This window comes from Colius striatus, chromosome 9 (assembly GCF_028858725.1).
Source record: "Colius striatus isolate bColStr4 chromosome 9, bColStr4.1.hap1, whole genome shotgun sequence".
Taxonomy (NCBI): domain Eukaryota; kingdom Metazoa; phylum Chordata; class Aves; order Coliiformes; family Coliidae; genus Colius; species Colius striatus.
Window position 1 is genome coordinate 24,748,282 of NC_084767.1, and position 27,817 is coordinate 24,776,098.

General features: G+C 39.3%; 1 protein-coding gene across 1 annotated transcript in view; it reads left to right on the forward strand.

Annotated features, from left to right (window-relative positions):
- Nucleotides 1–24,542, forward strand: part of BARD1 (BRCA1 associated RING domain 1) — a 46,257-nt gene extending 21,715 nt beyond the window's left edge. The window contains exons 7-11 of the mRNA XM_062002526.1: nt 6,949–7,057; nt 8,528–8,663; nt 9,655–9,747; nt 22,633–22,730; nt 23,436–24,542. Coding sequence (XP_061858510.1) covers nt 6,949–7,057; nt 8,528–8,663; nt 9,655–9,747; nt 22,633–22,730; nt 23,436–23,765 — 766 coding nt within the window. The 3' untranslated portion in view covers nt 23,766–24,542. The remainder of the gene's footprint in view (nt 1–6,948; nt 7,058–8,527; nt 8,664–9,654; nt 9,748–22,632; nt 22,731–23,435) is intronic.
- The last annotated feature ends 3,275 nt before the right edge of the window (nt 24,543–27,817 follow it).

A 27,817-nucleotide genomic window follows, 5' to 3' on the forward strand; every position in this document is an offset into this window, starting at 1 on the left:
TATTGCTCTTTTCCTTACACTTTTCTGTTGGCATCTTGTTACAGATATTGTCAGAGACTAAATGAGTTTTGAACTGCTACAGCTGGTTTTTGTCTCTTACTTCTCCTGGGCTACTTGCTAGCAGAAGGTGTTTCAGTCCAGTCTGTTCTACCTTCACAAATGGCATAAGCATAGGCTGAGATTTGGGAGTGTTTTTTAATTTTTCTGTTCAGGATCAAAACACTAATGCTTGGCACGCTTTTTAATTTCTTTTAAAAAACAAAGAACTGATTTTAGAAGAACTTTCTATACAGTTATACCTCCTGAAGATTTTGACATTTGTATATAGGTGACACTAAGATGTCTGTTAGTCCATGAGTAACCCTGCAAGCTATTAGTATTTCACACGCTGAATATGAGTTTAGGTGTTGTACTATTGTGCTAGGACCAGTGTGTATAACATTTCAGTGGTGTCAATAGGTGGATGTATATAGTAACATGATACGATGAAGTCTTGCATGATGCATAATGAAGCCTAAACAAGTTCAGCTTAATCATTTCAGTTCTCAGTGTGTGCTCTTGAAGCTTACAGAATGAGCCTGCATATAATGGATTTAAAACAAAAAAAAAACCCCAAAACAACAAAACAAGCCCACAAAATTTTAGCATGTAAAAGTGAAAGAAGGATCATTTGCTTATCTTCACTTTGTTCTAGAACAGCAAAGACCAGCATGTTACAGCTTGAAAAGCGGACAGCATCAAAAAATAACTTTACAGCCATTTGAATATTGGGAACCAGTCATGTGATATTGCCTGGCTGTCTGGTATTTGAAAGTGTAGAGTGACAGCTTTGATGTACTGTTTTGACAAGACTTAAGCATTAGAAGATCTGCACAGCAAAGAGTCCAGATGCCAACAGTGAACTCCTCAGACCTCAGCCTTAGTCTCTGCTGTGCATGTTCATGCAAACTGAAATGCATGACCTCTTTTAGCTCATTCTGTATGAGAAAATGTGACTTTCTATTGAAAAAGAAGCTTTTAAATCATGGACCTGAAAAGATGTATGTAAACCCTAAGCTCTGGCTTGTTCAGTTGCACATTTGAAGTGTGACATAAGATGTGCTGCAACTCTGCAACTACCCCTTGAGGTATTTTTAAGTATCAAAATCACTTCTAACTTTACCGATTCTTTATTCTTCTAAATGCTACCAAGAAACAATAGAAACACGGACAGTATGTCTGATACTTCAGAGACTGTCTTGTGGCTTCCTTCCTTCTTGTGTCCTGCTAGCTTCCAGCAATAAATTATGCCATGATCTTTCCTTGGATTATGACTTTTGTGGTTCTCATGGGATTTTTTTTTTTCTGCCTGTGGTAGTTGTTCTAATTAAACAGTGACTGGATTTGTCTAGGTAAGTGTATTTTAAAACCTTCTTTGATGTAGAAAGTTTTAAGTATTTTTTTTCTAGTGGATGTAGATATTCTTATAATGAATTCACATCTGACAAGGAGCTTGCTTTTTCTTCAGTGACTTCCTAGAGCACTGAGACCTGCAGACCAGAACTTTAAAATCAGAAGACAAGAACAAGGCGATCACTTCAGATGCTGCAATTATGGTGCCTTTCAGTATGACTATATAGAAATGTCCTCTCTACTTAATGTGGGCTCTGTTCATCTTTACATTATTACTCTAGGATCTTTAGAAATTGAGCACTGGTGAGCAGAACTTGCATCTTTTTTCAAAGGTTTATTTTCTTTTGTGTTGTACCTGAGGAGTGCCTTAACTCCTCAGTGTGTGAGCTAAGACTATACCAAACCAATTTTTCCAAACTGATAAATCAGTCTAATTTTAGTTTGCTTTTTGTTTGTGTATATGAAACTCTTTCTAGTCTTTTTGTGGGCTTTTCAAGCTCTCAACTTTCAGGCGAGGAGAGTGCCCTTTTTATTCAGATGATTCTTCATTACCTCATGGGGATAGGGGTGAAAGTTTGGTTAGTTTACTGTGGTTATTTGAATTCTTTTCCTTTAGCAAAGCTATGTAAAATGTGAGTATGATAAATATATTAAAATGTTACTTGGGACACTATGTAATATATAGCGTGAAACCTCACTGAAGTGACTGATGTCTTGCTGTCTTAATGTCCTGTGTGTGTGGGAGAGTTAATCTACTGGAATGAAAACAGAACTTGTCTTGAATAGCCTGCGTAGTGCAGTAGTTTTGAAATTTAGTATGATTCTCAATTGTGGCAAGGTGATTTTTTTTTTAATTATTATTTTTTAAAATGTGCAATATTGTTACTGATTGCAGGCCAAAAGACAGGTAAGAGCCAGTGGTCTGCAGAGAGATGTAAGATGTATCTGAGCAAATACAGCCTCAGTTCCTCAGTTCAAGAGGCACACAGATATTAGCATAACCCTAGCCCTCAGAGCTGGGAATTGGCAATTTCAGATTTAGATCATCAGGTTCAGAGAGACATCAAGTACATCTCATTCCAAGTGCCTTTCAGGTTATTTTTCCCTCCTTGCGTGTTAATACATAGTTCATTAAGAAGTAACTGTATGTAATATGAACCAGCTATTTCTCTTTTGGACCATGTGAATAGAGATGAAAACTGCCTCTACCAGAAAACAATCCTGAGATTTCAGTATTCCTTGGTAAAAATGAAATCTGTAAGATTTAATAGTTGTGGCACTTCATTTGCCACTCAAAGTTTTTACTGACTGGGAAAGATATGAACTACAAATGAAAAATATTATATGGACCAGTGAAGCTATTAATTGTCCTGCTGGTCTAGTTAATTTTTTTAAGTTAATCTCCTACACATAGCTAATTTTTATTTTTATGACTTTTTTCATGTGCTCAGTCTCTTGAATTCTGTATTTTTTCCTTGCTTCACAGCAAGCCAAGTGGTTTGAAAAATTAGATCTGTGTGTTTGCAATTTCACAGTACTTCCTAAATGCTTTCACTCAAATACTGTCTTGCCAGTTCTTCATGCACAATAAGTTTAGTATTAGTAAAAAATGTTGTGTCGCCCTATTTTTTTATTTTTTAGGTGTTAGCTGCCTTTGAGTAGTTGTGAGTCTGATTCTGAACTGACCTGGGGGAATGGGATAGAGTGTGGTCCTCAGTTATGGGGCAAAACCTGTTCTAACCTGCAGCTAATTCCAGGAGGCATCAGACCAGTGACACTGACATAATTTTGTCTGTTTTCTCTGAGTCAAGATAGTGCAGGGCTTTGCTGTCTAAGTGCAAGACTGTATGCCTAACTTCCTTTTGCTAGCAGATAAATGAAAACCCTGGTCCCATTTAGATATCTGTCTTTCTGGCTACACAGATTAATTTTTTTCCTTGTGTGGTCCAAAAAAGACTTCTGCTTACCACATGTTCAGAATATGCATGCTGATTAAGAGCCTCAAACTGATGAGATTTCCTCATGGGAATTAGTGGTTACAGTGCTGTACTTGGACCTGGTTGTGGGACTTTCTTTCAATACTAAACTCTTTTTGTGGTACTAGGGTAAAACTTGGTGTAAGCTTAGCTGTGGAACAACAAATAACTTCTTGTGTTAAAGCGGAGCAGTTTAAAATTCATCACAAAGTATTATGTGGTCATTGTTTCTATCAAAAGCTGTGGAAGTTTGGGGTTTCTAAAGAATTGACAGGTGTGTATCTCCCTATTTATTTTCTCTCCTCTGGTTGCTTATTTCTTGAAACCTTACTGAAATATTTAGAAGGTAACTGTTAAGTTTCTTTTTTACTAAAGCAGTAACCTCTGTTGTGTTTGTACCTAAGACTTCAGCAATGTTATGCCGTATACTCAATCCCATTTCTAAAGTTCTTCTCATAAGAACTTCTTTGATCTGTTAGTCTTTAAGAGATCATCTGTCATCTCATGTAAAGTCATACACTGTAGATTATATTGAGTTGCTCTTCATTGGGCCAGTCTTTGTTATCAGCACAGACATCCAACTTTCATTGGAATTTGTTCTAGCTGTAAGAACCCTCTACTGACTATTCAGTACCTTGATGACTGGCTAATAGGAGACTGCTTACATCAAAGGATACATCTAACTCTTGAATGTTTCAAACAACTTGTGAAAAACACCCACTTATAGTAGAAAGAAATATGCCTTAGAGACCTGGTATTCTGGCTTAAGCACCAGAAATGGATTTTCTCTTCTAGAAATAATTACATCTGTCTTCCCTCTGACTGTGGGTCTGGCCTTGTTAATATGTCATGTTTACTGAACCCATTCTCAACAGACCCAGAGCTATAGTAGGAACACACAAAGTTACTAATTCTAAAATGCTGTGTTAGTGTAGATATCCCACTTAGTTTTGTATTGCAAGCTGGATCAAAGTTCCTTTTTTTTTACTGTAAACAAGGTGGAAGATTTCTCTTATTCAGCTTGGCTGAATGAAGACAAATTTGAGCACATATTTTTGCCTAAAGCTTTTTCTCTTTTCTTCTGCCTTACTGGTGTTCTTGTGACTGCATAGATCCGGTAGTAGCTGAAGGAGCTGGAGCTCTTCAGCTTGAAAAAGAAAATACTGAGGAGTGATCTCATTAATGCTTATAAGTACATAAAGGGTGGGTGTCAGGAGGATGGAGCCAGACTTTTCTCAGTGATGACCAATGATAGGACAAGGGGAAACGAGTACAAGCTGGAACATAAGGAAAAACCTCTTCACTGTGAAGGGTGAGGGAGCACTGGAACAGGCTGCCCAGATGGCTTGTGGAGTCTTCTCGGGACACAGTCAAAACCCACCTGGATGAGTTCCTGTGTGACTACTCTAGGTGGCTCCCCTCTGGCAGAGGGCTTGAATTAGATGATCTTTTGAGGTCTGTTCCAGCTCTTGAGATTCCATGGTCCTGTAAATACACCCGTACACCCATCTCTTGTTCTGGTGTTCCTTTTTTTTTTTTTTTCAGATACCAGCTCTCAATTTTGTCAGACTTTAGCTATGCCACATTAGCATCTTATGAATGGTTATCAGTTCTTCAATGCTGCGTAATGTCAGGATGGCATTTTGTGACACACTGGTCAGAGTGACTGAAATGATCTTAAAAATGGAGAGGAAAAAAATGAAATTAATAGAGGAGATAGCTGGAGCTCTCACTTTTCTGATTTAACTGCTGGAAAAATGTTCTATATTTAACTAGTGGCCTATATCTATAGTAAACATTCATAAGGATTTTTCCAACAGTCAAGGATCCTACTGTGAATTGGCAGACGGGAGATACTCCCAAACCTCTGCTACTGACATGCAGTGATTTCCTCCCCCTGCTTAGTTTGCAATGAAAAAGGTCAGCCATCTAATCTAAAGGTGATTTTATGGTTTTTTTTAGAATGTGTGCTATATTTTTTTTTTCATTGCTTCCTCCCTGCCATGCATTGTTCAAGGGAACTGTCCTGCAGCAGTTAGGGCTGAATATGGTCCGTTAAAGAAAGAGCAAGAGCTACCCTCGTGATGCATGACAAAGCAGGAACAGCATGACAATATTTAATGGGCTGCAACTCCCAGGACTGGGCTGAGATTTAACCAATTATCATTTGTCTGCAGAGTTTGTATTGTGCCAGCTCTTTGCTCGTTAGTAACGCAGAGGAGCTTGGAGTTGGGAATATTGTAAAATTAGCAATTGTAAAATACCATCTCAGAATCTCCTGAATGGGATTTTTGAGGGTTATTGTTTACCACAGGGGCTGTGTTAGTGAGCAGTGCTCAGTCAGGAGCATAGAAGGATGCTAAGGTCAGATGCATCTCAGCTTTGTGCTGCCCAGAGCTCCAGAATGAAGATGTAATGCTTTGAGCTTCTCTGTGGTCTGATCTGGGTTTGGCCTTATGTGGAATTCTCTGCAAAGCTTCCTAGATTCCTACTTCGCACAAGAACATATGGCTAAGTAAGAGACAGCACTTTGAAGATGCAGTGGTTTTTTGACCTCTTTAAATGTTCCATTGTTTGATGGCTAAGCTTGCTGGATATCGGATAGTGAATCAGGGCATTGTTCTCGATGACAAACTTCTTCATAACAAGCTCCTATTATGTCTTTTGAGAGCCAGAGCTACGTGAGGTGGGGAGAAGAGGATCAGCTGGAATAGCCATTATTATCACAAAGGGCAAAGTGAGCAGAATATTTCGCAAGATTCCTGGCAGAGAATGATGTTTGTTAATGGCAGTTATACCTGCTCTGCGGTTTCAAGCTTTCCCCTACTTAAGACTGTCCTGCACCTGCCAAGTTGTTTGAAGAAGAGATAGAAGTCATGGCTGTGCTTGATGTTGTGTTTACAGCAAATCATATCAAACTGAGTAATGCTAAAAGAAGGGGGGAAGAAATGGGCCTTGAAGCATATCTAAAAACTATGAGATGCCACATAGGATGACCAGTCTTCAACAAAATTGGCAAATCAGCTAAAATCTGAATGAGTTGACTGTTGTGTTCTGTGGTACAGCACACTGAGGGAAAATGAGATGCATACTCAAATTTTGGAAGTGTGAGGGAGACACAGTTCCCAAGCAGGAAGCAGATATGCTTTCATGGGACAAAGCTAACCTCATCAAGCTTCAATGCTTAATACAGCATATAGAAACTTCTGATGTGTCTTTTATGGCAAATGGCTACACCAAAAATACATTTCTTGGTGATATGACTGCAACGAAAGATTAAATCTGAAATTTCTTGTAAATGATATCAAAATGTATCTTGAAACAGTTTAGCAAGGACTGTGGTTTATTTAACTGAACATACTGCTCTGAACATCCCTTAACTCCTCAGCTGAATTCAGCAGCTTGTAATTCAGTATCCATCTGTCTTGGACTCAATTCTTACTTGAAGCTTTGTGGTTTTTAGCTGAAATGACATATTAATAAGAACGTGGAAGGGAAAGCTTCTCAACTAATGTGCCCAGTTAGTTAAGAATCAAGTCACATTTTATTTACTTAAACCCATCTGTGCTTGTTTTGTCAGTAATATATTTGGTCTGCGGCCTGTGGACTATGCAGAAGGTGAAAAGATGAAATCTGTGCTAATGCTGCCAGTCAAGAATGAATCATTTTCACTTAAGCAACCCTCTGAGGTAAGTGTGTATAGTGGGTTTTTTTTTTTTTCATTTTGTTTTGCTTTTGAAAAAACTGAAGTTTATAGTGTAAGTATTGAAGGCTTGGACCCAAGTACATCACCTGCCTTTACAGGAAGGTTTAAAATAGGCTGGGAAAGCAACTTGGACAATATTTCTAGAATGTATGTGGGATGCTTACAAGCTATGATATTCTGTGTTACAGCTTTATCTGGGGAAACAAAGGATATTTCTTTTAGTGTGACTTTTTTACACGAGAATGAACACTGTGTTATTGAAGTATTGTTGATTGAACTTTTCTATTGTTGTTGTTTTTCTTCATATTTAAATTGGTTCTGCTTGCCAAAGTGGCTGAAAGCAGCAGCAGTCTTTGCTCTAGGTGCTTTTTGGATACCTTTAAAAAGCTATTCCAGTATTGTTCTTTGTCCACCAATAAAGATATCAGTTCAGCAGTTGAAAACAGCTTTTGAAGGATTTTTTTTTTGCTTTTTGTTTTTCTCCTCTTTTTGCCAGAGGCTTCTCAGGGCTTGTGGCCAAGATCAGGTTATTCAGATATGACTAGTTGCTGCATTGTGAAATGCTTTGTGCTTCTTAATGAATGATGATTAAACTGACCTGGCTGATGCAGACAATCCTAGCCTACTCTGGGGTGTACAGCCTTTTAAATTCAACCTGTTGGCTGGAAGTAAACCGTTGCAGATAAATTGATGAGGAAGGATATGGCTGTTCCCCCTCACCTGTAGCAAACTGTAAGATGCAGTTTTTTTTGTGGCAAACAAAACACTAGGTGTTTGTATTTTCTTTGAGATGAGTGTATGCCACTGGATGGTTACCAGCTCATATGGATGACTTGATGTGAAACCTGAGGTTTTAGGGTAACTGGGTCTCAAAAGTATGTCTATACTAGGGAATCTGGAAGTACTTAGAAGACCCAGGAGGTGAGATACCCCATCCTTATCAGCATAAAACCTGAGCAAACACCTACTCTTACTTTGTGTTAGTAGCATTTACATAAAAAACATGAAGCATTCATTACTTACAGCGAAATGTGTTAGGGACTTCTTAGTAAAAGGAGATACATATGTTAATTTTATGGGTTGCTAACATAGTAGTAGTGTATCTGTTGGTAATATTTTGCTAGAAGTAGGAGACTTCACTGCTTTTAGTGATTTTTTTTTTTTTTCTTTCTCCTTCATGACTGCAGTCAGCCAGGCTACTTACACAGTGTTCAATCAGCTATATATGTGCACACTGGTGACTTAAAAAAACAACAAAAAAGCAGGGAAGAAAAAAAACTGATGCACAAACTGTTTTGGTACCTTGCATAAGCTAAGTGAAGTACCTCTAATGTCAAGCTTTTTCTCTCTAGGGCTACTTTGTTATACGGAGATTTAGATAAAGCTGTCGAACAAGTTAGTTTCTTTATATTCACAGGCATTCAGCTTATTGTAGTTTTTTCTGTTCATGCAGGTGCTGAGCCCCAGCCAGCCAAGAGGTGGACCTCTTGGTATACTGGGGAGCAATCTTAGTTCAAAGCAACAGAAATTGCTGAACAAACTAGCAACAGTTCTGGAGGCTCAGAGGTGTACTGAATTTAACAGCAGAGGTATGTAGTCTTGCTGAAATGTTTCTGTACAAATATAATTCCAGTTCTGCATTTTATCCTTTAAGATATTAGCTGCAACAGGATTTTTTATCATTCTTAATAAGCACAGTTTCTGAAATCTGTGAATTACATCTGTAGTAGAATGATGATGTACTGTTGCTTGTAAATGTATAGAAAGCCTGCCTGGCTACTGAGGCAGGAGACTTCTAGAGGAGCCACAATTTGACAGTGTATTGTCTGTTCTTTAAAATTGCCAAGTTCTCCTCAAAGATCTATTCTCTTTACACTTCTTTTACCAATGTTAAGGTCTCTGTTCATGAGAGACACTCTTTAAGGTTTTTATCTTCCAGTACTGAGTGTTAGGCAGATGGTGCCTTTAGAAAGAGCATGCCATTGACTAAAAGTTAGAAAATTTCTTCTTACATGGTAGCTTCCTTCAAATTTTGTTCTTCATTAAGATGATGGAGATAGATTATGGGGCTTAGTGGTGTTTTTTTTGCTCCCTTTTGAGGAGGGGAACATTGCCCTACTATTTTTTTTCTTTGTAGTGCTACTTTTCCTGCTTATGAAAGAAATACTAATTCCCTTACTATCTTTTACATCCTGATTACTACTCCAGAATTATGAGTTGAGTTGTTAGTTTTGTGTCAAAGCACTGAGAACCTGTAGTAAGATTCCTGTGATAGCTAAATATAGCTTTGAAAGGATTAGAAAAAAATACTAACCTATAAACTGGAACCTTCTCTAAAGATTTAAGTGTTAGCTTAGAAATATAAAAAAGACTTCCATTTTTCACAGCAAGTGTATGTTGAAACTCACAATTTCTACTACTCAAATCTTAGTCTCAGGAATTACATCCTTGTTCCAGAAGAAGTAGTTAATAAATTATTATAGTGTGTTTATTCTTAAAGTGCTGATTGATTGCTTTTCAGACAGACATAGTTCTGATTTTTACATGGTTTTCATTCTACTGATGTAATCTTTCCCCTAGTAACTCATCTTGTTATCCCTGGTGTTCCGATGCCAAGTACTGTCAAATGTATGATGGCTGTCCTGACTGGATGTTGGGTCCTCAAATTTGAATGTAAGTATTAAATATATTGGATTCTTTGGGCTTTTTTACCTAAAGTTGTAGGTGAGATTCCAGAGAATGTGTGTTAAACATTAAGTATGAGGGGTTTGGTTTTTAATATCTTAAATAAGAGGTTTAATTAAATACAACTGTACTTTACTTGGCAAACGTATGCATTTCCTGATTTGATCTATTGGGTAGGTCATACCCTAAGTATCAGCGAGGAGTGAGTTTGTTCATTGCCACATTAAGATTGATTTGGAAGATTAGAGAAAATATCCCAGGGGTGGAAGAAGGAATTTATTAAATTCTTTGATTTCTTATAAACAGCTTCCACTGAATTTCATGGGAAACTTTTGCTTGCATGTTTTCTGTGATCAAGGCCTTTAGGAAGGGAAAGTGTTGCCTGTTTACATATAAACTGACATCTGTTTCAAGTTAGAACTTCTAAACAAAGTCAGGTTAGCTGATCATAACCCCTGTTTGTATTTTCTGCTGAAGTTCTCCATTTGTTGAAAAAAATACAGAATCACAGAATGGTAGGGGTTGGAAGGGACTTTTAAAGATCATCCAGTCCAACCATCCCTCTCCCATCCCACGCTAAAACAGGTCCACCTAGATCAGGTCACACAGGAATGCATATCCAGGCAGGTTTTGAAAACCTCCGGAGAAGGAGCGTCCGCACCTTCCCTGGGCAGCCTGTGCAGGGCTCCCCCAACCTCACAGTGAAGAAGTTTTTCCTTTTGTTTAAGTGGGACTTTTTGTGTTCCAACTTCTGTCCATTACCCTTTGTCCTATCATTGGATGCTACAGAAAAGAAATGCTGTCCCATCCCCTTGACATACACCTTTCAAATACTTGTAAATATTAATGAGGTTCCCTCTCAGTCTTCTGCAGGCTAAACAGTCCCACTTCCCGCATCCTTTCCTCATAAGGAAGATGCTCCAGTCCCCCTGATAGGTGACCCTGTGCTGGGCTCTCTCCAGCACTTCCCTGTCCCTCTTGAGCTCAGGAGCCCAGAACTGGACACAGTACTGCAGATCAGACCTCACCAAGGCAGTGCAGTTGGAGAGAGGAACCTCCCTCGACCAGCTGGCTGCATTCTTAATGCATCCCAGGATGCCATTGGCCTTCTTGGCCACGAGGGCACATTGCTGACTCATGTTTATAATCAACCAGGACTCCCAGGTCCCTCTCTTCAGAGCTGCTCTCCAGCAGGTCAATCCCCAGCCTGTACTGGTGCATGGGGTTGTTCTTCCCCAGATGCAGGACTCTGCACTTGTCCTTGTTGAACCTCATGAAGTTCCTCTCTGCCCAGCTCACAAGCTGGTCCAGATCCTGCTGAATGGCAGCACAGCCTTCTGGGGAATCAGCCAGTCCTCCCAGTTTGGTGTCATCAGCCAACTTGCTGAGGGTACACTCTGTCCCCTCATCCAGGTCACAGAATCTTAAGGGTTGGAAGGGGCCTCAAAAGATCATCCAGTCCAACCCCCCTGCGAGACCAGGACCACCTAGAGTAGGTCACACAGGAACTCATCCAGACTGGTTTTGAATGTCTCCAGAGAAGGAGATTCCACAATCCCTCTGGGCAGCCTGTGCCAGTGCTCTGTCACCCTCCCAGTGAAGAAGTTTTTTCTTATGTTTCCTTGGAACCTCCTATGTTCCAGCTTATACCCATTGCCATTTGTCCTATCATTTGGCCATCATTGAGAACACTGATAGAGACGTTGAACTAGACTGACCCCAGAACTGATCCCTGTGGAACTCCGCTGGCCACAGGCCTGCAAGTTGACTGTTGATAACCACCCTCTGGTCTCTGTCATTTGGGCTTTATGCATTGTCAGGCTTTATGCAATTGTAGGATCGGGGAGATCAGATGTCCATAAAAGTTCCAGTACCCATTTCTGTACAGACAAGCCCTGCAGGCTGAAGTGCCCTTCAACTTTAAATAGTAACCTCCAAGAAGAAATGAGTTTTTTAGCATTCCCTTAGCATGCAAGTAGTTTTGATGTCATCTTTCATGCGATTTGTAATTATTTTACGTCAAAAAGAGTGTGGCCAGCAGGTCGAGGGAGACTCTGCTCCCCCTCTCCTCTGCCCTGGTGAGGCCTCATCTGGAGTCCTGTGTCCAGTTCTGGGCTCCTCAGCTCAAGAGGGATGGGGAGGTACTGGAGAGAGTTCAGTGCAGGGCCACCAAGATGATCAAGGGTATAGAACATCTTTTATACGAGGAAAGACTGTGGGATCTGGGGCTGTTTAGTCTGGAGGAGATTGAGAGGGGATCTTATTAACATTTATAAACATCTAAAGGGTGGGTGTCAGGAGGTTGGGACATCCCTTTTTTCCTATAGTAGCTAGTAACAGGACAAGGGGTAATGGGATGAAGCTGGAACACAAAAAGTTCCACTTAAACATAGGAAAAAACTATTTCACCGTGAGGGTGAGGGAGCCCTGGCACAGGCTGCCCGGGGAGGATGTGGAGTCTCCTTCCTTGGAGGTCTTCAAGACCCGCCTGGACATGTTCCTATGCGACCTGATCTAGGTGAACCTGCTTCTGTGGGAGGGTTGGACTTGATGATCTCTAAAGGTCCCTTCCAACCCCTACCATTCCACGATTTTTTTTATACAGTCCATGCTTTTTTTTTTTATACAGCTGTTCTGTGATATTACACCCTAAATTCTGCTTTTTACTCATTCTTTCTAATGTGTTTTTTGGTATCTGTGTTCACAGTAGTTCTAAACAGCGTCTTGACCTTTACAGCCGAGTCCTTTTAGATAATAAGTACACTACAAATAAGTTAATTATGCATGGAAAACTCACAAATTTCATTCCAGATTTCTACTGTGTGGCTAAACAGCAGAACATAAGGATTCTTTAATGGTCTAAATTTTCCACTTGCTAATGTTTATGAAGGCACTGCTTAAAGCTTCAGTAGATGCATAGTAGTTTTTCAAATAAGGCACATCATCAGACTCTTCTAACATTGGACTCTTTTTCAGAGTGTTCATTTGGCCTCCAGATAATCAATGGACTTATTTTTTTTTTCAAACATCTGTTGAATTAGTGTCCCCTCAGAAATGTTATCTGCAACAGCTGCAGTGGCTTCTATTCATGGCCTTACAAGTATTTGCGAAAGGAAAACATCTTTGTATTGTCGTTCTTACAGATAGGAGTAGCTTCTTGTTGAATAAGTAGCATTGAAAAATACTGTTTAATGCTTAAGCAGATGTGTTTAATAACCTCCAGGCAGTTGGTTAATAAGCAGAGGGGAGATGATTTCCTGTTTAGAGGTAGGGATGCGGCGGGAAGACCTGGAAGAGATGTTTGGATTGTGTCATTGGAAAGGGTATGTGTGGGTGCTTTGGAATGACAGATGTGCTGTTAAACTGTTCCAAATCTGTTTCTATGGTGGATTTCTTTTCAGGTTCTTTGCTTCACTTAGTTGAGGAGGTCTGCACACCTTCTATCATAGGCGCTAGAGTGGTTTCCCTTTATTTAATTTTATGTTTTTGTTAATGAGATGTGTGGAAAACTTCACCTGAGTGGTAGGGAGATTTCATTAGTGAGACTTGAGTTTACATCTTTGTGGAAGGACTTTTAGAAGTGATTGGGAAAGGAAAAAAATAAATAAAATTGTGTGAGGGTTACTCAGGGAATATTTTCCTATTTTTTTTGTTTGCAGCTGAATTTTATTTTATGTTGTTAGTACTGATTAGTACAATCTTGACTGTTAATGCTCTCATCTTAGTAAGCAACATACTACTTAAAAGCGAGTGATTCTCCTCCCTAGTGGGATATGTTAGTAATAACTCATGGGGTCTGATGCAGCTAAGTGCCTATAATTAACAGCACCACTCCATCTGTTCCCACCAGTCTGTTATTAGTCTTCTTCAGAGTCATTACAAGTTAAAGATAGTTATAACAAATAATGGGACTCCTGCTGGTGGAACATTCGTCTAGGAAAAAGAGTTCTTTGCTTTCTTTTCCATAATTTCTCTTTATCGTGGCTTTTTGACTTCTATTTGGATACATTGCTTAAAATGTGATGTAAATAAAGTTCCAAAAGTGCATACATATTCTGGCTTACTTCTGTCAAAGGCACTGAAAATTAATTGCTTATAGTTCAGTGTTCTAAACTGTTCACTTAAAAGTAAATTAATGTTTAAAAACTTTGCTGAAATATATGGAAAAACAAAAGCTCAGTGTAACACTTGATGAAATGCTGACTATGCATAAATGAGTATTTGAAATTTTTTTACTACAAGGCAAACTGCCTTTGTTATCTCTGAAGTTATATTTATAGCCTACATAACTATACCACTTTTTACAAAAACATTGCATGCTTGCAAAAAACAGTATTTCATATACAATGTGTTTCTTATTAATTCTTCCATTCAGGCAGGCTTTCAAGCAGTGTCTCTCTAACAAAAAGCAGTTTCCTTCTCTTTATTAACTGCATGATGCTTCTGTTTATGTGTGTCTATACACACAGATACATCCAGATAGACATAGCATCCATTAGTATCAGTAGAGGAATAATGTGGACTTTTTTTAGCAGAATTTGAGCTAAACATGAGTCCTCCAAGTTGTAGATAACTAAGACTGAAATATGTCTCATTGGTTTTGGGGTTCCCTTTTATCTTCAGGTAGAAGATGAGGATGAAGGGATGTCAACACTGTGCAATATTACATCTTCACAGAAGAAAAATTTCACTTTACCAGTTGCAGCTCTGTATTTTTCATATATAATAGCATCAGCAATATATCCAATTTCAAAGCAGCATAGAACTCAATTGAGACACTGTTGTCACTGTGCTCCTTGCCCTTGGCCATATCTTTCATTGGTTTCATTATTTTATTGCCTTCATTATTTCTGGGATAGTAATAGGGCACAAAGTAGCATATCATTATCCTTCTGCAAGTAGGCTGAGACAAAGATTCTAGTAGCACTGTCTTTCCTCTGTGCTTCTTGTAGAGCATAGAATAGTGTAATTAAAACCTGCAGAAGTGTTTTAATAGCCTTTCAGCTTGTTGTTTCTTAAACTGATTGTCATCTGTTAAAGTAGGGAATGAAAAATGATCTCGGTAACAATATGCATTGAAAGAAGCTTGTGTCAGTCTTCACGGCAAAGCATCTGGCAGAATTCTAAGCCTGTGATTGCCTGTTCCTTCACTGGTTTTGCTTACCTGGGGCAGCAGCAATGATTCAGCTCTGATATTCTTAAAAAAAATGCAAAAGCCCCTTACTTTTCCTGTAAGGCCTTGGAGCAACTGTGAGCTGACTGGAAGACAGTTGACTGGAAGAATTGCATGTAGTGATGTTTCAAGGTGAAAAAACCTGTCTGAGTTTCTTGAAGCAATATGGCCATCCTTGTTTAGGCTCTTAGACAAGGGAAGTGCAAAGCTGTTTAAAGTGACTGCTTCTCAAATCTGGACTGTCTATCTTCCATGTGGAAGCATCTTTTAGATGACAGGCTGATACTCAGCAAAGCCCTCCCTCTTTAAAACAACTCAAAACTTTTGATCACTAGAATTTCACACTTATTTTGCAGTTAGAGACTTACTTGAACTGCCATCTCCTACAAAAGGGCTTTCCGTTCTGTGTGAAGTGGTAGAAGTATCTCAGGTGCACGTTCCAGTTGTACAGAAGAGGGGAATGTTTTGCATAAACAGAGTCTAAAACTCTGCACTCCCACAGCACCTGCACCTTCTACAAAGGAGGAGTTTTGCTTCAAAGACTGTGGAGTTTTTCAAAGACTGCTTAGACTGTGGAGTTTCTGGGATTTGCAGAGGAGAAAGTGGGGAAGAAAATGTCTTAAGTGTGGTGTTTGCTTTTGTTTGCAGAGCTGGGAAGTGGGCTGGTTTGAAAGAAAGTCTAGAAGAAAAGGAAGCCATGTTCTTCTCCTTCCTGTGTTCTATTCTTTATCATCCAGTTACTAAGATTTTCATATTTAGAGAGTCCTTTTGCTGCAATTTACTTTCGGTTTGAAGAAAAGCTTACGTTGAGGAAAGCCATGGTAAGGAAAAGGATGGAAAATATTACCTCATTCACTTAAAAGCATGTGAAAAGATCTAAAGGATGGGTGCTTCCAGCAGAACTTAGGCTGACCTCTGCACCTGAGGAATGGCTACCTCCAGTCACAAAACAGCTGTGGCAAATACTGGTTTCTTAAACAAGATATGATACTTGTGGTTTTTTTAAGTGAAATAGCTGTTTTTATAAAGAACACTTGTATTAACTTGTTAACTTCCATTCTCAAGCAGATTCATTTTAGTTCCTGCAGCATGAGTGGACAGTGAGGTGGAATGACAGCTGGCTGAATGACAGAGCCCAGAGGGTGGAGTTCCACAGGGATTGGTCCTGGGGCCAGTCTTGTTCAATATCTTCATCAATGACCTGGATGAGGGGACAGAGTGTACCCTCAGCAGGTTGGCTGATGACACCAAACTGGGAGGACTGGCTGATTCCCCAGAAGGCTGTGCTTCTATTTAGCAGGATCTGGACCAGCTTTTGAGAATTGGGCAGAGAGGAACCTCATGAGGTTCAACAAGGACAAGTGCAGAGTGCTGCACCTGAGGAGGAACAACCCCATGCACCAGTACAGGCTGGGGTCGAACTGCTGGAGAGCAGCTCTGCAGAGAGGGACCTGGGAGTCCTGATTGATAATAAGCTAAATATGAACCAGCAATGTGCCCTCATGGCCAAGAAGGCCAATGGCATCTGGGGATGCATCAAGAAGAGTGTAGCCAGCAGGTTAAGGGAGGTTCTTCCTCTCTACTCTGCCCTCATGAGGCCTCATCTGGAGTACTATGTCCAGTTCTGGGCTTCTCAGCTCAAGAGGGACAGGGAAGTGCTGGAGAGAGTCCAGCACAGGGCCACCAAGATGATCAGGAGAATGGAACATCTTTCTTATGAGGAAGGCTGCAGAAACTGGGGCTGTTTAGTCTGGAGGAGATTGAGGGGAGATCTTATTAACATTTATAAATATCTAAAGGATGGGTGTCAGGAGGTTGGGGCATCCTTTTTCTCTATAGTAGCTAGTAACAGGACAAGGAGTAATGGGATGAAGTTCCACTTAAATATTTAAGAAATATATATATATATAAGAAAAAACTATTTCACTGTGAGGGTGAGGGAGCCCTGGCACAGGCTGCTCAGAGGGATTGTGGAGGCTCCTTCCTTGGAGGTCTTCAAGATCTGCCTGAACATGTTCCTATGTGACCTGATCTAGGTGAACCTGCTTCTGCAGGGGGGTTGGACTAGATGATCTCTTAAAGATCCCTTCCAACCCCTACCATTCTATGATTCTATGATCTTGTGTCATTTCCATGTGTTGGAAAATGGACTGCTTTGTTTCAGCAAATGAGATCTCTACCTCCAAGAAAATCAGTGATTCTAAAGTTGCTTTATAAGCATATAAGAGACAGTAAAAGAAAAACGAAATGCTTTCTGTGCTGCAGCAGAGACCAGTAATACTGTTGATGAAAGCAAATTAAAGCTAGCCATGCCAGATTCCCCTAAGGCTTTAGCTCAGTCCAGACTTCTTCCTTTTCTAGGAAAATAATCCCATCAAGCTTTACTCAAATCTGCATGTAAGTCTTAACCCAGTGCAAACTGAGCTGAAGAAGTTTCAGTCACAATCTCTACTAGATCGTGGACGTGTAGTGTTTTATCTTTGCTGTTGTATATTTTTAAATTACTTAAAGCTGTTCTAAGAGATTTTTGGGCCTTTCCCCTGCTCTTTACTTTATTAATGCAAATCCAGCAGAACTCCACTAAGACTAATTGAGTTACTGAGAGCTACCCCTGGGTATCTGTGGGTGATTACAACTCGTTCTTGGCAACCAATTCTTTTGGTACTTCGTTGCATTTACGTTGTTCTTGCTGATGCCGTTAGTTTCATTACAAACCATTAAGACTTACACAAACAAGGATTATAGTGCTCTGACCTTAAGTTTTACAAAAAATGATTTCTTTATTTCCAGTACTAGTAGCTATAGTTTTATCAAAGGTCAATTAACAAGATTGTTAGAGTGGGTGCCCTTTTAACCTGCTTGCTCCCTTCTGTACTGGAAGGTGATAAAGTAGGGACAACTGTTCGGTGAGGTAATAAAGATCAGTGTAAGTAGTGATGCTTTACTGATGTTGCTAATGAGGGGGAAAAATAAATGAGCAGTATTCTTGCTAAATTTAGTTGCATCAAGCTAAAATGTGGTTGTATTAAGCTAAAATCTTTTTCTGCAGTATTATCTAGGGACTTTAACGCAGGCCTGGGTTTTTTTTCCCTAGAATATGGTGTAAATGATCTTGTTTAGATCTACAAATTACATGTATGAAAGCAGCTATTTAAGAGGCTTTTAAACTTGTAATGTTCTGTATTTCTGGGGAAGAACCTTGCATGACCTCTCTGCACATGCAGTCTTGCCCCAGTATGGTCTTCTGTCAGAGCAGCTTTACTAATGAGCACTTGCACGCTTGAACTAGGCAGTGCAAACCAGTGCTGGTCTATGTGAAATGGAAGAATGCCACTTGCCTTGGTACAAGTCTTACCCTTGTGTGGGTAATCGATCCAGCTACTGTGATTAAACTAGAGGGCCATTACAATGTAGTTGCAATAATCACCCTCTTAAGGGAAGAGAACATGTTAAATGAATAAACTTGATCAACCGCAAACCTAGAAGGTCCACAGCCCTTATTGGCAATAGAATCAAGGAATAAATCAAGATTGGCTGTGATCCTGAGTAAGTTGACTGGTCTTATTTTATAACATTCAGGGTTGCCTGTAAAGAATGCACAGTCTGCAGATGTGGGAAGGAGAACAACATAACCCTGATCTACATCCACTCCTAAAATTACAAGTGCCCTCTCTAAAGTAGGTTTCTTTGTTTTCAGAGGGCTTTTTTAAGGATATCCTTGTCTACCTGAGACTTAATCTGTTCTGAAATTGGTTTTGCATAAATACTTAATATGTCACATGTGAATTTTAGAAAGGAGGTGGCATGGTATTGATGGTGCCCTGATCACATTTTAATTAGGATAATAATTCTTTTTTTCAATCCATTTATTTGACCAGTGTCAATATCTCACTGGTGGCTTTTCCTTACAGTGTCAAACACATGAGAGTGTCGTCACAGGAGTTCTGGTAATCAATTTAACTTGGCTCCTATTTTAGATGATCTCTAAAGGTCCATTCCAACCCCTTTGGTTCTGTAGGGTTCTATAGGATGTCAAAGGACCTCTGACTTAAATTGGAGTGCTTTAAGGTCAACAGAGCTTCTGCAAATGTCCCCCGTAGAAGTAGTGGAGTGATATACCTCTAAGTACAGTATGGATTTTATTTCCTTTTATATGTCCTCTTTGTCAGGATGGCACTCAGTCAGATGGAGAGGCTAATAAAAGGGAACTGTCATGTTATCCAGCCACTTACACATGTTAGCAGCTTTAAGATTAATAGTGCCTACTCAAGAAAAAGACCTGAGTTTTACTGAGTGGACTCAGTTTAGCACTCAGTTTTCAAGAAAATAAAACCCCTAGCTGGAAAAAAACCCAGAAGTTGGAAGGGCCTATAGTATGCTCTAATCTGCTGTTTGTTTTAACCTGCTTTTAAGTATGAAATTAAGGTATTTTAGCACAGTCATCTTGTGGTGCTTGTACCATCTATTAGAGGAATGATAAAGCCTCATGCTCCCAAATAATATTGTAATGCAGCCGAAACTGATGACGCTGTCTTTGAGAACCTCACTTAGACTGTTGCATCCACTTGGAGTCACTGCATCTGAAACAAATGATGCAAAATTAGTGATCTAGAAGCAAATGATATGATACTAAGTTTTGTGTGGAGAGGGGGGAAAAAGAATGAACTGATAAGAACCTTTTGTTTAGACAAATGCATAATGAATTAGGTAGAAACACAGCTTGAGCAGTCTGTCCTTTTATCTCAAATAGGTGAACAGGGGGATATTCCCTGTTTTTTGTTTCACTGATTTGGTTTTTTGCTTATGCTATGTGACTCCTTTAATTATTCAATAGAAAATCACTTTCTAGTATGCAAGAGTCTCTGAAGAGAAATTAACATCTTGGGAATAAATCAGTCTGAACAAAGTCTGGTCTCTGTCACTTAAATTATTTTAGCTTCCTTGCTCTTGTTAGGAAGCCCTCCTCCAGGGATAGGTATTTCTGTGACTATTCACCTTAGGGTTGTAAGCTAAAGCACCTTCCTCAAACATCAGTTGTTAACTGTATCATGAATGTATAGCTAGACCATGGTTCTGATGAAATGACATGACATTTGTCTTTTTTCCTCCTGCCTAAGGCTCTCCTTTTACTGTTGTCTTGGCTCTCTCCAAGTCATACTCTTGCTATGGATTAGTTGTGCTGTTGGTGATAAGATTGCTGTGAAGTATACTGAAGCCTGAAGCACCACCTTTTCTGAGCTTGAGGATTCCATTGACTGACTTCCCTCTTTTGTTACCTGCACAAGGTATTAGTTGAGACTGCTTGAAATGTCCTTGAGCTCAATGGTTCCAGAAAGCATTTGTCCTTATCTATCAAATATGACAAGAATCGTGAGTCAGAGTAAGTTCTGCTTCTACATCTTGGATGAAAAATGTGTTCAGGAATTGGAAGTGTACTACTTTCCATCACTGAAAAGCATACTAAGTCTGTTGCTCTGCAAAGGGCATGTGTGTAGGCATAACGGTGTTGCCTCTTAACATATTTGTGTTAAACACCCAGATGCTGAGAGCTTCTGTTCAAGGCTTTTTATCCTATCTGGAATACATGGCTTTCATGCCACAGATTTGTTAAGACACATATGTTCTGATTCTAGCTGGTTAAGAAAAGTTAAAATTAGTGAGTGCTGATGGTGCAGAAACTGGCTAGACAAATGATCTGCATACTTCCAGTTTTTCAGTAGATACAGTGAAAACAGGACACATGTAGATGAGTCTGTCTTGCTCTCACGGAGGACTGTCGTTACGTGTCACAAGGAACTTTGTGGTTTACAGATTCCTTGGAGGACTTGGCAGTGTGAAATGGACAGACATATGTATGCAAAACAGACATAACCTACTTTGCATTTTCTGCTAAAGTGGGCATTCCGCTAACATTAGTCATTTTCATGACTTAATTTTTTTTTTCCAGGGAAGTAGCAGTACAAAAAGACATAACATTATTTTGTATTCATTCCATTTTCTATTACTTTTACGTCAAATTTGCTTCATTTACTGATGCTGGCACTGGATGCTCATTTTGTGATTTACTCATTGTATAAAAACCTCAGCACTGGAGGGAAAGTCCTTGAGTATAGGCTTTTGATGGTAGATTGAAATAAAATATGCTCTTAGTGAATGGACAGTTCCATTTTTAAGACTAGATGAGGTGGTTTTTCACTTACTGTAAGTGACACACATTAACATCTGTATTTTTTGGAAGGAAAGAATGGCTGTGAAAGTTACAGGTAAATAAAACAGCAAATAAAGTCTTGTGGAGTTTGCTAAAATAATTTTGAAATAACTTTTAGATTTAATTTTGGGTTAGGAGTGCTTTGAAAATGACAATATGCATCTCTGTTATCAATAATAAATATGTAGGTTGCTTTTCCAGAAAATACATGGCCAGATTGCCTTTCTGGTTTTGTACAAGTTCATATTCATTTTCCTTGAAGGAATGAACAAGTGCAAATAATCACTTGATACTTGCACACAGAGACATACATGTCACAATATTCAGCCAGTTGTGGTATTCTGTATAGGCTTATCTCTTTTGATGCAAGTACGTTGGAGGACTTCTAATAGTTCTGCATTTTGTGAGTTTGTATGAACGATGGAAAATTGTTAATAGTTGGCTTTCAAGATTCTCTAGATTAGATATTCTTGTCTGCTAGCTGACATGGTATCCAAGTACCTTGGTCAGTCACACTTCTTGTGCCTTCTGCCTATTTAGGATCAAACCTCCCACATTTTACTTCTGACTTTCACTTTTATTTATTTAAATTTTTTGATACTACGGGTTTCTTAGTTCCACAGTAGAAATAAGTTGCCTGGGGAAGAAACACCACAAGGAGTGTGAGGTGCTACTTTGAAAGTTGCAACCTTGACAACACTGTAAATCCTCATGGAACGAGTTTGAAAATCGGCTTTGCAAACTTTCTTTCTCGGGTAATTGTTATTAACGAGTGCAATGTATGTGCAGGCAGAATGTTCCATCCGTGAATGGGTGACCACAGCAATTTCTCCTTCTAAAGTGAGGTCAGGTAGTGTGTTTAACTGATGTTAGCAATACATTAGCATCAGCACATTCTGTATTGGAAAAAATAACTAGCCTTAAAACAAGGTAAAGACATGTTGACTCTAAAAGACAATCTCATTATGCAGCAGTGGTAACAAAAATGAATGCCACTGTTAAACCCTGGCATAAATCTCCAGTTTGTGCTGATCTCGGAGACCTTGAAATCCCATCTGATTTGTTATTTGAGGCCGTAGCTGTTCGGAAACAGCTTTGTGCTTACTTTGTAATTGCTCTTTATCAGGCAATTGCTTCCATTTCATAACTGCGGAGCTGGTTCTACATGCTGGCTTTAAGCTTCCAAATGATCAACAATTTGACTTTTGACATTAAGTAGTTGACCTTTAGTGGGTAAGAAGAAAAGCTAATAATTCCCGGTGTTTACAGCACCAATTTTAGGGTGATATTGCTTCTCTCCATCTAACTTGCATCTTCAACCACTGTTGTAATTTTTTTTCAAGTTCAAAAGCAAATTGCTGAAGCACACAAGCTTTGATGCTACGTTTTGCATTGTGTGTAATCCTTTTCCTTTGGCACACTGATTTTGTCCCTAAATTGACATGCAAGCCACTGTTAAACACGGGATTTCTAATCTTTGTGGTTTTTGTAGGGGTGGAAGCCTGTCTACAGAGCACAGTCCGAGAGCAAGAGGAAAAGTATGAAATCCAAGGTGGCCCACAAAGAGCCCGGCTCAACAGAGAACAGCTGGTGGGTTTTATTGCTTGAGATGGATTGTCTTAATGACCTTTGGTTCATGTGGTTTTGCCCTTTGCCACATGTGCAGGTGCACCAGATGTAGAATTTTAATGTGGTCTTGTACAGAAATTTGATTATGTGCAAGGTGAGGCAAAGAACTGCGAACACCCATAAAGCTGTCATTTTTCTCTTTTAGTGGGAATGTTGCTATAACCTTGTCAAAGGGAACACTGTATTACATTCATGGAAGAAGCTGTATGGGGCAGAGAGATGCTGCTTTGGCCTTCTCTGTTCAGCTTTAAAACCTAGTTGAATTTATCTGAAAGTTGAAAGAAAAATGGTTTTATTACTTATCGTTTCCATATAGGTGTACTTTTGTATTTAACCGAGTTAATTTCTGGATTACGCTGGAGAAGTTCATTAAATGTATTGTAATAGCAGCCATAAGTGTCCCTAGCTCATAATTCAAACCCTGTTGTGCTGGAAAATATTTCAACATTTAAACATAAGCAAGGATTTACCTCATAAGCAAGCTTTCTTGATTGAAAACTTACACTGAGCACTTTCCATGTTAAATTACCATTGTGTATTCCAGTGTTGGTTATTTCAAATTAGAATTTTTTTGTAGGCACTGGTTGCTCCTCTCCACTTTTTTCCTGCATGCTCTGTTGCAAAGTCCTGTACTTATCCTTTTTTTTTTTTTTACTTTCCACTTAGCTACCTAAGTTGTTTGATGGATGCTACTTCTATTTTTGGGGATCTTTCAGCCATCACCAGAAGAGCGATCTTGTGGAGCTGGTCAAAGAAGCAGGAGGACAAATTCTGGTTAGGCAGCCAAAACCAGACAGTGATGTGACGCAGACAATCAACACGGTGGCTTACCACGCAGAATCTACTTCTGACCAGAGGTTTTGCACTCAATACATAATCTATGATGCGTCTTCTAAATTCAAGCCGGAGAAAGTTCGTCAGGGCAAAGTCTGGATGGCCCCTTCCAGTTGGCTTATAGACTGTGTGATGTCGTTTCAGCTCCTGCCTGTAAAATGAGCATCAGTGTCTCATGAGCAAGGTTTTACAATGTGGTGGCTCTTGAGCAGTTGGCACACACTGGTAAACACTGGTCTGAAGCTATGATTTATGGTTTGCACTTAGGAACGCAGGAGAGCTTTGACTGTTCAAATGGTTTCCTAAGATCACCAATATGCTGGAGTAAATGAACTTAAAATGGAGGAGAGGGATAAACGTACTGCACTGAAAAATGTGCCTTGGATTATTTTGTATACTTTACTTTTGCATTTAACTTCTCTGTAATAATCACTGACATTTTGTAACTAAGATTTTGCAAAATGAAACCTTTGCTTTCTTGATTTCAAGCAGCCCTTTTTAGGTGGTAGAGTGTGATCCCATTTCTTTTGTGCTTAGTATCCATTGACAGGGATCAATGTGTGTCAAGTTTTCCCAGCTAGGACAGAATTTATATATTTACAAGAAAACCCCTCTCTGCATTTCAACAGAGCTATTTGCCTGTGTAGACCTCTGTTCTGTTAGACAACGTGGTATTTCTTATAACTTCTTACAGCTGAATTTTGCAAGAAATACTTGTCATAGGATAAGCTTTGTAGAAATTGTCGTAGAACTAATGGCCTGAATTAATTTGAAAGCAGATATTTTTGAAAACACTATCATTAAAAATCTTGGCCTAACATTCCCTGTTTCTAGCAAGAGTAATGCTTGATGCACTTCTATCCCCTTTCACGTTTGTAAATGTTTAACTTGAAATGGATACTATTTTCTGAAGATTTTTTAAGCATCAGGATCCTTACTAAATCACTATAATAAATATTTCTGTAAGTGTGGATGGTTGCTGTCATTTTTTTAATGAAAAAAAAAATTAGTGATCACAAGAACCACACCTCACTTTGCACAACTAAACTTAGCTGGCTACATTGGAGCAATAGTTGATTTTCATATTTGTTACAATATTTCTCATAATTGATCATTAGTTATTGCTGAGATCTTCCTCACTTTGTTCTCTTATGTAAAGTCTCACATCTTCTGTATTGCATTTGTGAATTAATGATTTTAAAATGGTGTCTTGTAATAATATTGAATGAGAAGGATGGCTGTGGGATAAAACAAAGTTTCCCGTCTTTGCTTTTGTATTGCCCGTAGCAATAAAAGTTTTGGTGCCAGAAAGTTTGGACTATCTTATTGCAGGAGTTGAGCTGCAGAATAAGTACATAGTCCATATGTATCTCAACAGGTAAATGGAAATATAAGTACTTTCTCGTGAACTTGATACAGCTGTGAAGATAGCATATCCTTCTTTAGAGCAGCTCTTCAATGAGAGTTGTTTTCTGTAACCAATTGCTACTGCAGATGCTCTATAGAACTCTTACAGCTATACACATCAGTTATAACAGGTATAGTTTTCAATAGCACCTACTAGACTTGACTAGCTGGAGTATCTTGATCTATCCCTTATGCTAGCCCGAGTCATTGCTCTTCACTAAATGCAGTCTTCAAGTACTTGCATGTCTGTAGGAGTGAGGAAAACTGCAGGGCTCGTTAATAAATGGAACAACCCATGGGATTAATGTGTTTGGGCTTTTGTGCAGATAAACACTGGCAGCAAATAAGGCACTGAGTCGATACTCTGTGTGCTTGGTCATTAATTTTAACAATAGTGGCACATTTTAACTTGGCATTTCATAGAACATCAATATACCTAATGCAGTATTCTTTGCAGAAGTAGCAGTGACTCTCTGCAAAATTCTTGAGAATGGAGCTTTTCTGCTGTGTACTAGGAAGTAGTTCTGCCCCATGTACTAAAGCAGTGGCAGCAGATTGACGGATTTTAAGAGCCATTATTCCTTGGCAGAGGTTAAAAAATCTGCTAGAAAATCACTCATCTATTTCCTTCTTTCTTGGCCTTGTTCCTTTGAATCAAGTTGTGTTTTCAAGCAGTTACATTAAGAATCCCTCTGTATCATACCAAGGAGCAATCCTTATGTCTCATTGTAGTGTACTCAAGATTAACTCTGGCCCATCTCTTTCAAAACTCTTCAGGAATTCGGAGGTTTGAGTGTGATCAACTTCTGTAGACTTACGTGCTTAAAGAAAATCACAGACCTGCACTAAGTAGACTTTGATGCCAGAACTGCAGCAGGTGTCAAACACTGAAGTGATAGCTAAATACACAAAAGCTGGAGGTCAGTGACAAACCCCACTTAATTCCCTCTTGCTAATCATTAAAAGCAAAGGGATGGCACTCAATAAAACATGTATTAAAAAAAAAAAAAAAGTCTTGTAGAAAGGATAAATCAAGTCCCTTAATCCCCTGGATGGATTTTGGCTTGTGAAAGCAAGGTTATAAAATCATGAGGCGTGTGGTAAAGTAGTTGTAGGCATCATTTCTCACTGTCTCTTCTAGTGTAAAACCAAGGGTGCATTAAAGGAAGCTAGTAGGAGGCAGGCTCAAAATAGAAGTAACATTTCAAGCAGTGTGAGTAGGCTGTGGCACTGACAGCCATAGCCCATTTTGGCATGGCTGTATCTTTTGGCATAGTCCGGAGCAGGGAGTAGATGGGTTCATCAAAGATCTGTTAAAGGTTAGTGAAGAACACTAACATGAATTTATATTGGTACTTTCCTGCTGAAGTGCATATACTTAATGTGCAGTGAGAGTCGGGCGTTTGAAGAGGTAAAAGGGCAAGACTTGAATTCTAGATTACAGATGTTTTTATTAATCTCTTTAATAATCTCAAAAATGCTGTGAATCTCAGCTTAATGATTTTCAGGCAGCTCCCCTTGAAATGTTATCTGTTTATCTCATTATGAGTTAGTTCAACTGAGACACTGGAGAATGCCCTCAGTAGCAATGTCTGGGGTTCGGTGACAGCAGTTTAACATCACTAATACTTAAGATAAGCCTGGCTGGTTTGTTTCTTTTGTGGTAGTGTTGTCTTGTATGGGGTTTTTGGGTTTATTTTGTGTGTGTATTGACGTGAAATATACTTCAGAGCAGTTCTTTGCCTTGTTAGATTGCAAGGAATATTGTCAGAATATCTCATAATTTGTCTGTTTCTACTTCTATTTTGGTTACTCATTTCCAAATATCTTGTAAGTTTTTTCTTGTCTCTAAGATATCAATAGTTCTCTTGGACTTTTTTCTGCTGACTATAAAAATTTGTTCTCTGTTGCTGAACATTGAGGATTTGTTATTTGAGGTAGTCAGAAGTGACTTTTCTGAAGTAGAAGGAAGTGGCCTATAAAAGAGCCTTTCAGAGTAATGCTGGAGAGCTGGATGTTGCGTTATTTCTGCAAGCATTTCAGGGAGACAACAAGCAATCAAGTCCTGCCAAACAGTGGTAGCTGCTCGTGCTCCCAAATGAGAATTAGCATGCCTGGGACATGCTTAGGCCTGTTGTCTCACAGTACTCTTCTGAATGAATAAGGAGAATGGAAGGATCCAAAGATTTGCATCACTACAAATAGAATCACAAAATGGTTTGGGTTGGAACAGACCTTAAAGACCGTCTCATTCCAACCCCCTTGCCGTGAGCAGGGACACTTTCCACTAGACCAGTTTTCTCAAAGCCCCATCCAACCTGGCCTTGAACGCTGCCAAGGATGGGGTAGCCACAACCTCTGGACAACCCTTTCAGACGTCAGCAAGCTTCTATGTAGCCTTCATCTAGCTTGAACTAAAACCCCTCTCTTCTCTATTGCAAGCATCTGAGCTGAGGTTCAGTGTGACTTGCTGTGCAGAACCCAGCACCAAGTGATCTGTGATCAGCCTGGGCAAAGCTCAGATGGAGACAGAGAAATTGAAGAGAAATGATTCAAGGAAAGGAGTAATGCTAGGCAAGGAACTGAAGCTGGATATATTCCCTACCGAAGTCCAGTGTCTTATTTAAGACCAATCTGGAGCAGTTATTTTATGCTGCAGTATTCCAGCAGATCAGCACTTTGGCTAATGAAACTCTTGCAGATATTCTGCTCAGGGCAAAGATGTTTGTATGGAAGCCACAGAATGTTGTGAAACTACTCATTGGTGCGTATTATTTGGGGAAAATGTGTAAATGGAGGGATCACCT